General features: G+C 33.1%; 1 protein-coding gene across 6 annotated transcripts in view; it reads right to left on the bottom strand.

Moving 5' to 3' along the window:
- The window catches only part of PCDH15 (protocadherin related 15), a gene marked incomplete at both ends in the record, with an annotated part of 722,972 nt that overhangs the window by 279,087 nt on the left and 429,398 nt on the right, over window positions 1-14,487 (bottom strand). For all 6 annotated transcript variants that reach the window (XM_082633167.1, XM_082633165.1, XM_082633166.1 and 3 more), the window contains 2 exons: window positions 2,743-2,875; window positions 10,991-11,184. In XM_082633167.1, the coding sequence (XP_082489293.1) occupies window positions 2,743-2,875; window positions 10,991-11,184 (327 nt within the window). The remainder of the gene's footprint in view (window positions 1-2,742; window positions 2,876-10,990; window positions 11,185-14,487) is intronic.

Here is a 14,487-nt window from a genome sequence, read left to right as displayed (position 1 = left end):
TGATGGTATAAGAAGATTCTGTATGTAAGAAAGGAGGATTATTCTAATGGTAATAGGGCTGAGTCAAACACTCAAAGAGAATGTGAGCCATAAATTATAAGGGTAACTTGGATGGAAACAATGCTCTTGTAAAGATAAATAAAAAGCTGAGACTTATTGTATTTGGGTATAATACATAGTCCTATTTGGGATCTCAGTGCCCGCTCTGGCTCCAGCACACCAGTCTTACAGGCTTCACTGGCAGGTCAGAATTACAAAGGAGAAGCATGCTTAAGATCAAGATCTGACCAAATACGGAAGAAAAAAAACCCACCTAATACTAACCCTGATCAGCATAAGTTAGAAAATTAAGAGTTCTGGGTAACATTTTCCTCCACTAAATGCCATCAATACAGCAGCCAGGCAAAACAGCCTTAACAGGCTGAGGAAAATCACAGCCTCCCAAACAACTTTTAGATAGAATGAAAGGAAAATACCTACAAGGGGAAAGGAAGTGGGGGGTGAACAAGGATTATTCTCTGAAAAGAAACCACTTTGATCTCAGTCAAAACAGATTATTTTGAAGTCAGTCCACTGTTATCTTCGAAAATATATTTCCCCACAAATCTTGTCTTTCTAAACTGAGCTGTTAGTCAGCAGTGGGTAGTGTCGTGTGTGAAAAAGAGAATGTAGCCAGAAGTACCTCTAATGCATTCTGTTATTACAAGTCTTTGGAAGAGTAATTTGATGGAAGCTTTTCAACTTTTAGTTCACTAGTTTAAATTCAGTCTCAGTTGATCACGAGCAAAAATGTATGGTTGGTGGCCTATGAAAAATGCCTTGATGGTGTCACCCTAGTTCTTTCTAATAGAGACTGCCACTGTAATTGGTACCCTTTATTTCGCTTCTACCAGAAGCACAAAGGGTGAATAGAAATGTCATTTCAAGATTTTCTCAGATTTTGTACTAGAGTTATTTGAGATATGAAAAACGTCAACTCCTTTTCATCTTTAACTCACAGGTAGAATTATTCTCCTATAATATGGTACCTAGATACTTCTGGGATTTATTGAAACAAAACTTGAGCCATCTTACAGGTAAAATTATATCTTACTCATAGAAAGTTAAATTATACAAAGGCACATTTTTAAGAAATATTTAAACGTAAAACATGTAAAATTTCTTGGCCTGAACTTACAAATCTAAGATTTATTTTTCTTTTCTTCTTGTTTAAACAAAATAAATCCCCATATATGTAAAGAAGGATTTTCATTATTCTATAAAGGTACTTGTCTTCATATTTGGTTTTCCATATTTTATCATTTTCATGATTTAACTAAATGTTTTCTTCCTCCTAAAGAAACTATAGGGATTTTTTCTTTTATTTTGTCCATTAAAATCCCCCAAATTTCCTTATTACTAATATGTCTACTTTCCTATAATTTTGTTTCCCATCTTTTAATAGTAAATGAACAACAAAAGCAAATTCGCTCTAGTTGCCTGGAAAAAAGCAACAAAATAAATACGAGAGCAGAGGCAAAAAGAAGTATTTGGTAATGTCAACCAAATTTTTGGCAGCCTCAGATAATGAGTGGGATATAATGGAATGAACCCTGTTTTGGAAATAATGATAACTCAATCAGCTGAGTTAGGCCTCATTTAATTTCTGTAAGGTTCACTTTCCACATCTAGATAATGAGGTTGATATGTTTCATTATTTTTTACATTCTTTCTAGTACAAACATTCTATGGAATCTTCACTTTTATATCATCAGGGTTTGAGTGAGAGGGTGTCTGTATTCAAATGGCATTGAGCAAGATGCCTCGTGTCACCTCATTTGATGGTAAAGATCGATGCTGGGATTTTCCTAAATAATCACATTTAAAATCTCTCCTAACCTTCAAGGCCAGCTTCCTGAATTCTCATGTCAGCACCTCCTGCCATTTCCATATAACACCAGGAGGTGATAAATCCTCTGTCCTCTGAACATCCATAGGTAAAATAATATGTCATGTTATGGTCCTTATGATTTTTATGGTAAGTGACAGTTATTATCAACACCACATGTAGCCCAACTTGAAGCTGTAGATTCAGTTGAAAATACAGCATTTTCTGGCCAAAGGTGCTTTAGTTAGAAATGTATAAATTGAGAAAATCAAGCTATGATTCTGCAAGTAACTCATATGCCCATGAATCTGGAGCTGCAAATGGAAATATCACCTAAAACTACCCCCTTCATTGAAACAAATAAACTGAGGCACAGCAATTACAAGATTTGCCCATGGGCACAGAATAAAATTGTCTGCCTCAGCATTAGAATGCCTACCATCAGCCAGTGAATCTAAAGTCATTTTCTATACAGAACACTGCAGCAAAAATAAATCCTGCTGGGGCAAAGGAATCCAAAACAGAAAATAATAGTCAGCTGCAGACTCTGGATGCAAAGTACAAAAATTCAAGTGCATGTTTCCAATCCCTTCATTATCTCTTGTAATGATTGCAGCTAATCCCTGCCAGCTAACGTTAGTTCTTCAACAGTGGCAATCAATAGAATAGATTAGCTGTGAAAACCTTCCATCCATATTATCCCTGCTTTCCTTTCCAGATGGAATTTTCATTCACTAGAGTGTAAGCAGACATGTGAGGTTTTCTCCCCTGCCATGCACAGATATAAACCCATTAGCCTTCAAGGTTGTCGCTAGAATTTTTTTTTTTTTTTTTTTTTTGTCGCTAGAATTTTATACGTGTACTAAGGAGCATACCTGTAGATTTAATAAAACAGCGCCGATCCTCATGGCCTCACTGACTTCAAGGCTATACATCAGCTGTGGGAAGCGAGGAGGGCTTTGATTATTTGGAGGAAGCACTTCAATGTACACAGTGCAGATGGAGTGCCTGCAGAGAAAGAGAAGCAAACAAGAGGGGTAAAAATCTACATCACATTTAATGACAGACTGAATTTGATATTGTTATTGGGTTTACAGGAGAGGAAATTCTGAATTTTTATAGGAAATAATAAAATAATTCAGAATGAAGGGATGGAATAATAAAGCTACCACCAAAAGATGATGTTTTTATGAAATTATCTTAGTAAAAGGAAAAAAATGCCTCAGGTACATATTTTTCCTACTTAGATTAATAGTGTGAATTAAAAAGGAATAGCTGTACAAATAAAGCTAATAAATTAACTTGACTTCTGGCTTTATTTTGTAATGCTTCTCTAATAACAAAAAAAATATTCTATAAATATCTGGTAATAAGAGTTGGTCTTGGGGCTCTCTTCCTATTAAACCAGCAGAGAGAGTATTGATTAAAATAACACACAAAACAAAATATGGGCTGTGTTTTATTTGTTTTGTTACTGACATCAATGGCTTAATGAAATGCATATCAAGAGTCAGGATCATAAAGTAATCATTGTGTAAAATAGTTGCAAACAAAACCAAATCTGTTTTTAAGTCTTCTTTAAAGAGTTTAATATAAAAATTTAGAAACTAGATTTAATTGAAGCCTTAGATTGATGGGCATTGTTTTTGAGGGATAAAAATATATTATATTATTATAAGGACAAAAACATGAGCATTGACATAATCACCTTTTTTGATATGTCTAAACTCTGAAATTTCTTTACACAGCAAAAGCTAAAGAAGATGTTCAAGGTTGGTACAGAAGAAACACTGGCAAAAATATATCAATGATACCTGCGAATTTACAAAGTCAGTCTTCTATCTTGAAGAACATACCACCACTGCCTGAGTTGTATGCTTTAAACTTATTTTAACAAAATCATGCCTTTTTATTCAAAGCACATTTCTTAAAATTTCTATTTGGGGGCTAGAATTTTCTTAAAGTAGCCCAAAGCCCTTTGCATTAAGTGAATCAATTAAAAGACATGGTCACCAAAAACATTTTTCTGAGATTATTATTCTATAATAGTTTACTTTGAAAAGCCCTTAAGAGAAATACAGACCATAGGCACTGAAAATGATTTTTTAGCTTATCAGCTTATATCACCTTATATTATGCCTAAGTCCAAATTGTTTCTGAACATATTCTCAGTAGAATAGATACCTATAGAATATTAAGCACCTCTAAAAAGCTGCAGTGACAAAAAAAAATTCATACTTAAACTTATCACAATATTGTTCCAAAGTAATCTCATTTTAAATTAAAATCTCTTAGACTTCATAATCAGTTAAAGTATCTGCATTCTTTCTTGCTCTGATTTTATCTCATTATTAAAATTTGCCAATAAAATTAACCAAAATATAATTGCTTTTCTTTTCAATTTTGTTTTACAACTCGTGCTTTAAGGATAAAATGTTTAAAGTAGATTAAAATGGATGATGAAATGCTGCTTATAAACTTAGAGGTATTAAGTTTAACTTATAGGTACTATAACGGCTAGATGAAAAAGAAAAATATCAGCAAGTTATAAATTTAGTGTGCAAAGAGTCCCACTCTCATATTGTAGGAATACATTAATTGTCAATATGAGGTGGGCCTATTATCCTCCCAGGTGGTGATCTGGTTCCAACAGCCATCCCAAGATATACACTATTGCTGATATTACCCTTCATAATCCTGACTTTTTTTAGTGTCTGTTACTTATCAAGTGATTTAAACATTTTATAAATCTCTTCCTTTTTGCTGCCAGCACATTCTCTATGCATAAGTCTTATAACATTTACCCTATATCACATTGGTAATAACCCTAGCTGAGTGACATTGAGCACTGGATTCATAACCACACATTCCTGGGTTAGAATTTTTATGCTACCACATGTGATCATAGGCAACTGACTTCTTTCAGTTTCACTATTTCCATCTGATAATTAAGAATAATAATAACATTAAGATTAGCATAACGACTAAATAAGATTATATGTATGGTGTGTATGTGTGTGTGCACATATGTGTATGTATATATAAGTATATACACACATAGAAAAACAAATTTATCAGTTATTATTGTTAACTGTTCAAAATAAGGCTTCTTATTCTATTCTGTGGAATGAACTAAATAAGCTTATATTTACCTTATTAACATCCCTTAAAATATTTTAGACATTTTAATCACATCTTTTCACTTTTCTTGGCTAAAAACCTACAGGCACAGTATCCCCTCTTGCCTCCCCAGAATGGAGCATGGTAGTGTTAGGGTTCGGACATATTGGATCAGAATCTTTTGATGTGGGACCACAAATCGACATTTTCCATAGATATACAAGTTTTTTCTCACACACGCTTGATTCAGAAGACCACTGTCCCAGAAGTTCATGGGGAGTATAGCATGTAGACTCATCTGCTTTTTAAGTTAGGAGGCCAGGGAATTCCTCTAAAAACTGACCTAAAACTCTCCTTAATAAGCTTGGAGGCAAGAGATTCCCTCACTGATTGACATTTTCTTTTTGACCTAGAACACACATGTATTCCAAATTCAAAACTTCTTTTCAAAAAGTTAGAGCCTTCCTGCTTTTGATATTTAGAACTTCAGCTTACTGATGTGGAGTACTTTATAAAATCTTTACCAGAATATGGGTCTCTTTCTGCTCTTAAAACTATAATTTGTACTAAACTTATTGTACTTTGTATATTTCCTTATTTTCCCCCTTTGAATATTTTCCCATTTTAGAGGGCTAAACTGTTTATATCCACAGCACTACAATAAGGACCTCTAACTCAGATGAAGCTTGTGTCTTTGCCACAGAGAAGAAAAAGTTTAAATGCAAAACAAAAGAGACTATCCCCAAGGCAGAAGACAGTGAACAACTATGGTCCAAAATGACCATCTCCTTCATCTGCCCTTACTCCTTTGCTTCCTTTGCTCCTTTCCACAGTAATTCAAATGCTAGAATTGCTAATCATGACCCCCACCCCCACAAACACACACTCTTGGATCTTAGAGTTATTTGGGGAAGATCATAACTCAATGTCTTGCATTTTTCATCTTTAACATCCTGACACTTCCCTACAATGGGTTTAAATAAGCACTAACCTTCTTGATAGCTATTGCCTTCTAAAATGCTATCTCCCTTTTTATCCCTGATGTCAGCATAGTGTCAGAGTTAGCTTTCCTAAGACGAAATGCCAAGAGTATTAACCATAAAATGATATCATTAATGCTGTAATAAATAGTAGTAATTCAACAGCATTGATCAAGCACATAATAAAATAGGACAGTCATGAGGTAAATAATAAATTATAATAAATTCTATGTGAACACTTTGTATCACATTTTATAGCTAGTCTTAAATGCATAAAAATGAGAATCTATATAATACCAATTTTATTTTGTAATATAGCCAGCATAATGTAGATAACTCTCTATTTCTAAACATAAAATTCATAAAGTTTTTATTTCACATTTGGTAATGAGGTCAAAGTAGAACAAGAGAGGTGACATAACTTCTCAGATAATTGTATGATTTTAAAAGACCCTAGAAACCATCTAGTTGAACTCCCATTTTACGAAAGAGGATTAGAAAATCAGAAAGATTAAGTGACAGATTCAGGGTTATGAAGTTAATTAGCAACAGCAGATAAACTAAAAGCAAGGCTACTGTATTCAAAATCTGCCTGTCCTTTCTCCCCACATCCTACAAGAACAAAAGTGGGAGGTAAATTGAAGACATTTTAGTTATCTGATGTGTGTGTGTGTGTTTCTGTGGGGAGTATGAAACATCCTTGGTTTGCAATGAAGGATGTTATCTCACAGGAGATCACAAATTTCAAGTCTTTGGATCAGACTATAATATTACAATCAATTTTAATTATTTATATCATGAATAAAACTTCATCCATAACACTTTTTTTAAGAACAAAATAAAATATGAATAAAAAGAGGTTATGAAGATAGACCTAAGAAGCTTTAACTTCAGAAATGGTATAATTTTTAAAAAGATAAAAAGTCATATTTTTTGGATATGACAATAGTACTCAGTGGTACTGAGGTGATGTCCTCGACATTTAGAGGACTGCACAATCTGTATGGTAATTTTCTTTTCAATGTGTCAACATACGCTACAGGGTGTCTATTTGTAACTATATTTCTAAGTTGTCTCCAAGATGAAGGTTCTAGGTATTTATATTTCTTTCACTAGTAGACTTAAGACAAAAACCTTATCTTTTCTTCCCTTGTCTCCCACCAACGTCACACTAAAAAAGCTATATTTACATTTCAGTGTTCACAGGTTCTACTTTACGATTTTGGAAGTATATACAGGAATCCATAGGAGCAAAAATTTCAGACTTAAAGCTAAATAAGACGTCAGATTTCTCAGGGGAAGTTACAGAGACAAGATGTACTTAGGTACATGGTATTGAGAAGAGACTGAAGGGGGCACAGGCAGAAGTCTAACTGGACTTCTAATTAGAAGAGGTTTTCAACACTAGAGAGAACAGTGGCTTGGACTGCTATGTTAATAATGAAAGTAGGGGGATTTGTTGGTTTCTGAGTATGTTTTTAGGGTAGAGCTTAGAGTTGTTGCTCAAGATTATATTTGGAGTTTGAATGAAGGATAAGCATTGAGGATGGCTCCAGGGATCTTTGGCCAAAGTGACTGCAAGTTTGGAGATGCTTTATACCACATATTGGACATTGAAGTCACCAAGCATTTTGACAAACATACTGTTGAAATGAATGCCAAGCAGACTAGAACTAAACTCTTCTGCAGTAACCTGCAGGTCTGTAGATAACAGTGGGAGATGAGGTTAGAGATAAGAGGAGAAAATGGGGGAGGGACCTGTGACCTGCAGATGATAGTAGCAGGGAGTACTGGATAGTACATTCTTATGTACATTCTTATGTAATGAAATTAAAGAGAAAATATCAAGGAGAAGAAGAAAGAATAGTCTAGAAATATCAATGAGGAACTACAAGGTCCTGTCAAATCTCTATGATTAATGATAAGAGGGGTGTGAAGAGAAAAGTCTCTCATGTGGGTGTGCTGCGGAGGAAACAATGTCCTTTTCTCTGCTCTGGAGGAGGTTTTAATGGTTAATGGGTTTGTTACAGATCTTCTGTCAAACTGCCTGGCCCTGCTATAGTTTGGAGTAGTATTATCCTCTATAGAGGAAAATACTATTGAACTCTTAAGAATTCTTAATCTTTGGGATTGATTTTGGTAAATCATATTTTCTTGAAAAATTATCCATTTTATCCATCTTTTCAAGCTTTTACATCTATTAAAGCAAAGTGGTCTTTTAATGATTCTTTCAATTTCTTCTGTTTCTGTTTTTTCCCTCTCAGAATTTATTAGGTAAAGTTGCACCTTCTCCCACTTTTTTTGATTAGTTTAGCTGATAGTTTATAAATTTATTTATGTTTTTATTTATTTATATTTCAAAGAACCAAATTTGAATTTATTTATTGGCTTTAGAGATGTTTACAACTAATTCATAGTCGTCAAACTTATTAATTCATTTTTGTGTTTCTTTGTGGTTTTTGTTTATTTCACTTATGAAGTATCATAACAACTACATAAAGCCTTCACAGAAGTTTCTCAAAAAGGAAAGCATGGACTAATTTCACTAAATAAAATACTAACAAATATAATCCAGAAGTTTATTTCAAGATTAAAATACCAAGGCCTACTTGAATTTATATCAGGAATGAAAAATAGATTTATTATAGGAACTGTATTAAGATCAATCATCCTAGCATTGGCTCAAGAAGAAATTCATTATTGTCTTCATAGCTGATGGATATTTATTTGACTTGAATAAATGACCATTCTTATTTTTTAAAAGTCAATAAAATAAGAAGAGAAGAATGCTTTCTTAACATAATAAAATATGTTTTTTAACCATAAACCAATATAATAGGGAAATGTGGGAGGTATTCCCACTCAAATCAAAGTCAAGACAAGCAATTTTATTGGAAGTACTAGCAAATGAAATTAAACAGAAGAAAAAAAATAGAAAGGCATCAAACTATCACTACTTATAAAATATGTTCTTGGATAACGTAGGAACATGAACTGGAAAACTACAAAAACATAAGAGAATTAAATATGAAAGTGGGTTAAAATTAATATAGATTAACAGCTTTTACATATGTGTCAACCATTTAGAAGAATGAGGAAGAAGGAGTCTATTTACACTAACACCAAAAGATGAGAAACAATCCAACAAAAATATGTCTAGGACATATATAAAGAAAATATTTTTAAAATAAAATCTACTAAAGGACACAAAAGAAAACATGGATAAATGAAGAGACAGAAAGTTCTTAGACAGAAAGTTCTTAGAAAGATTCAACACCAACAATGTATAATTTAACCCTAAGTAATTAATTTATAAATTTAATGTGTTGCTAATAAAAATATGGTTAAAAAAACATACTTAAGTAGCTTATATAAAGTCAAAGAAAAAAATTAACAGAAAGGGTAACCAGAAAATTTTTAAGGAAGAAAATCAATGAGTTAAGTTCACACCACTGTGTTATAAAGCATAGTTTAAAATCTTAACAATTAAGATTGTGTGATAATAGCTCATAAAAACATAGGTGAACTAATGGAATAGTGGAGAAAGTCTAGAATCACATTCAAATACATAAGCAAAAATATAATAAATGTAACATCTCAAATTAATGAGTAAAAAGATGAACCATCCGATATATTATGTGAAAAATGGCACAGTTGCCTGAAAAAAAAAATACTGCTGGATCAATACCTCCTATTGTACAGTAGGATAAATCCCAAATGCAACAAAGATTTAAACATACAATATGAATACACAGTCAGTAGTAGAAAACACAGAATAATTGTAACCTGGGTTTAACAAATCAATAGAAAAATGAGCAAAGATTGTGAACACAAAATTCACAGAAAAGGTAACAAAAGTAGAAAACATAGGAAATATACTCAAACTCACTCATAAGCAAATGGATAAAAAAATAAATACTATTTTTTTAACTTATCAGGCTGGCAAAAATCCAGAAGTTTGATATGACACACACTAGGGAGACTGTTTAGAATTAGCCATACTCAGACCTGGCAGTTAGAATTGCTAATTGTTATAATCCCCGTAGAATACAATTTGGCAGTTCTCTCTAAAACTTACAATTGTGTTTACCCTTTGGTCTAACTTCAGGGAATTTACTGTATTGATATACTGGCACACATTCAAAATGATGCGTGTTCGATGTTACTTATTTCTTCATTGTCTGTTAAAGAGAGACTGACACGTAAAGTCTATCAACAGTGGGTTTCTTAAACAGTATTACATATATATGAAGGAATATTATGTAGCTGTGATTAAAAGTTTTAAGGGAATTATCCAGTATTCATCTGGAAAGAGCCCTAAGATACATTGTGAGGGTGAAAAATAAACCAGCAAGGTTCAGCAATGTATTAATATTAACTTCATATATTCTTAAAATGCATACTGAAAATCTGGAAACGAACAAGAAATCAATAAAAGGGATATCTCAGGGATATCTCTTGGGGGGGGCAGATAGATGTAGTTGTAACAGTTGGAAGTCTTTTTACTTTTTTCTCTCTTACTGTCTCTCTCTCATATATATCTATGAGATTATATTACATATACATAAATATATAGATAGATTTTCTAGATAAATTGTATATGTGTATAAAAATTTTAAAAATAATTACTGTGACACTGAGAGATGGCCTCAAAACCCTGAGACATCACGTGTTACATGCTATCTGTGACCTCTCACTATGAGCAGCCTTGCTTTTCACTAATAAAGCGGACACATGCCTCTGATATTTCCCAGTTCCCACTCCCCCTCCCAACAGAGACTTGCATCCTTCACATCTGTGAAATCACAGTTAAATATTTTGTGGTTTAATCTTGACTTTATTGTACTTTTCCTACAATTTGACCAAAGAAGTATATGCAGTTCCTGAGAATCCAGTCTCTCTGATTTTCTGATCTAATTTAGATGTTTATAAGAGAAAAGAATGCTTGCGGCGCGTCTTAAACTTAATTTTGGGGTTTAAACTGGAGTGATGAAAAGACCGCATTGCTTCTGATATAAATTACCTTCTCTCTGCTGGAGGAGCATTATCCGCTGCTTGGATGGTGAGCGCATAAGTCCGCCCAACTATCAATTCCACCCCTGGAGCGATGGTGATAAGCCCTGTTGTTTTATTGATGATGAAGTCTCCCTGAGCCCCAACCAGTATTTCATATGTGATCTCCCCGTTTGACCCTTCGTCTGCGTCGACTGCAGTGAGCTGGAATTAAAAATAACAATATAAATCCTCTTGGGACTCAACTTTTCACCATTGTGTCATTTTTTTCCCCCAACAAAAGAAGCTTGCTTTCAAACACACACACACAAAGTAAGTAAAAAAAATTCTCTTGACATGTACACTCTTGTTTTCTTGAATTGAGGCTACTGTGTTCTAATGCTGAAGCAATCACATCAGGAAAGAATTTTTTGTTCTTGTGAGAGTGATAAAAGATTTTGAATCCTAAAGACTATTTTAATTTCCTAAAGAAAAAAAAAAAAAAAGGAAAGCCTGTCCCTATAGGAATATTTTTTTCTCTGTCTTATCACCTGTTCTTGACACATAAACACATATTAATAAGGACGGAGGTCTGGAAAAAATGAATTGCTTTTATTATTCTCATCCTTCCTTTTGCTCTAATTTTTTCCAGTCTTAATGTTTTCCTTCCCATCTCCCAGAGATTCTCTTGTCCTGTAATTCTTTTTACTTACACATGGCTTTAGCAAAAATTCTTATAATCTTGTTCACAGTGACTTATAAAGGATTGATAAGTCTTAGAGTATTACCTTTTCAAAAGCAAACAAATGCATCTCCAATTGTAGAATATCTAATTAGAAAATTAGAATATCAAGCCCAAGAAATATTTTTTTTGAGAAAAGGCGTTCAATTTAGAGTCCCTGACATAATACCACATGAGCATCTGTAAGGCTAATTTGCACATATTCATAATCATTTTGGAGCAAATGATATGCAATAGTTAAAGACTATTTGGGGTCATTATATATGAAAAGAGAATAACCATTATTAATTTCATAAAGCCAAATTAAGGTCATTATGATTTAATATGTTAAATAAGCCTCATGGACCCTGATAAATATAAATGTACTTAAGGGGGCAAAAAAAAAAAGAGATTTTACTGGGAAATCTTATAATATGTATTTTACAAAGAGTCACAGAATTTTCTGTTTTCATCCTTTGACAGATAAAGAAAAGAAAGCTGGCCTCAGTTTACACATAAGAGGAAAGCAAAAATTTCCTGTTAATAAAGAAAACACACAGGGTTGTAATAAATAAAGTTGAAGAAAAAAATTTTCTTATTTATTAACATTATGCATTTCTTATCCATGAGTTTCACTTCTATAAAGTAGCAGTTCTTTGTCATCCACAGACTTCTTTGGGCGGCTACTGGACATTTTGGTGCACTTTCTTAGATAAAATGCAAGTGTACACATTTACCTTGAAACTTAAATTCAATTTCAGAAATGCTGTGTTAATTAATGGCCCATTCAAAGGATCATGTTAACTATCCTAATGAAATGTAAACAAAGTACTTTATGCACCTCATCGTGCTTAAGGGGCTATACTGTGCATAGCCTATTTCTATTTTTATTATACACTGCATTTAGAATGATAATGTGCATAGAAATAGCAGCAACAAAAATAATTCAGAGAAAAAAATGAAATTTGCAAGAGAGACATAAATTCAGCTAAGTCTGAGACTGGGTATTTGGGGGTGAACAGATGTGGCTGCCAGAAGGAAAGGCATTTCATGAAATGATTTTGGGACTTACGTGAGGATGACAGACATAGTCCTAAAGGCAAAGGAGAAGGAAACAATTTGCAGAAACAGTCAGAATGAATGATATATATTTATGGAGAACTATTCAAGCCAGACAAACTCATTCTCTTTTGTGTGTGGATAAAATTAGAAAATTAGAGGACAGGGGTAGCAGAGGAGAAATCAATTTTGATTATAGTAAATCACTTAACACAATGTCTCAGGAAATCCTAATTAAAATTTAGTTCAAACTGGATTCAATATTAACATTCTTCCTGGGACTGAAATTGGCTAAAGGAATTTAGTGATAAATGGCAATGCATCAAGTTAAGAAGAAGTGTTGAGAAACGTGCTTAAGGGATATAGGTATTATGGTTGGTCTTATTTAACATTTTCATAAATGATATTGGAAAAGAGAAAGCTGGATGATAATTAAATTGAAAAAGGCACCTGTCTGGGAGGTGCTGTAAATACCAAACAGTACTGCAAAGCACAGGTGATAGAAACAACCCCAAAACTGCAGAGTCAGCCAACCACAGATAAGATAATATATTCAGGGAATACAACTAGTGCCACAGAAATCATTAGCAAGTAGGAAGTTTAACAAATAAGCCAAAAAATGAATTCTATGTTTGTTACTCAAATAGCTTTATACAAATTTTCAGACTTTCAACACTAAGTAATAAAAGAGTGCGTCAAGAATCCACTTAATTGAGTCCCTATACATGCAAACAAAAATATTTTAAAGGAGTTATTGGTGGTCCAAGATTAGAAAAGAGCTGAGACACTGACTCAGAATACCCTGAAAACGGTAACATCTTGTGAAAAAACCTGAAACTAAACTATGGTGGGGATTTAATTCAATAACAACTCAATGATTTTGTGATCAGTGGTCTATGAGATTATAGGTATATGAAGCCCGTTTCTAATTTAGTGGGAAAATCTGCCCCGTAAATAAAAACCCTTCATTTTTTTTTTTCATCTTCCAGTGCATTTTAATCAAACTTCCATCATCAGAAGAGTTCTTGTAGCATACAGTGTTAGGATGGGCATGTTGACTTGGTCCTACAAATGGAATATCCACAGATTTGCACTTCAAACATGTATGAAAAATAAAATATATAATATTTAGCTGTATAAATTTCCCCACTAATCATGTTATCTTTAAAATAAATTACTACCTCTCTCCAATAAATTAAGCAGCCTGGAGTCACTAAGCAGACATCAGCCAAATGACATCTGTTTCTTGAAAACATTCTGGGGGAAATACTGGAGACAGTCAAATGCTTACAGGAATAAATATGAATTAAAACTAGCACATTCAAAAATAAAAAAAAATCTACAACATTATTGAGAGAAATTTAAAAGTATGTGGAGAAACAGTCCATGTTCATGGATATAAAGACTCGATATTTTAAGATGGAAATTCTTTAAATTTATTTGATTTATAGATTCAGTGTAACCCCTATCAAAATTCTATCAGGCTTTTTGGTGGAAACTGTCAAGTTAATCCCCAAATTATATGGAAATACAAGGGACCTAGGATAGCCACCATTTTAGAAAAGAAAAACAATGAAGAAGGAATTACACTATCAATTTGAAAACACACTATCTACTCAGAGCAATCAAGATGTAGTTTTGACATTAGTTAGACATACAGATTAACAGAAGTCCAGAAGTAACCTCTTACATTTATAGCTAACTGACTTACAACAAAGATACCAAGGTAATTTATGGGGAAAAGATAG

This window comes from Mesoplodon mirus (assembly GCF_964341445.2).
Source record: "Mesoplodon mirus genome assembly, chromosome: 2".
Lineage (NCBI taxonomy): Eukaryota > Metazoa > Chordata > Mammalia > Artiodactyla > Ziphiidae > Mesoplodon > Mesoplodon mirus.
The sequence above is the reverse complement of the archived record's forward strand: the minus strand, read 5'-3'. Positions and strand labels throughout refer to the sequence as shown.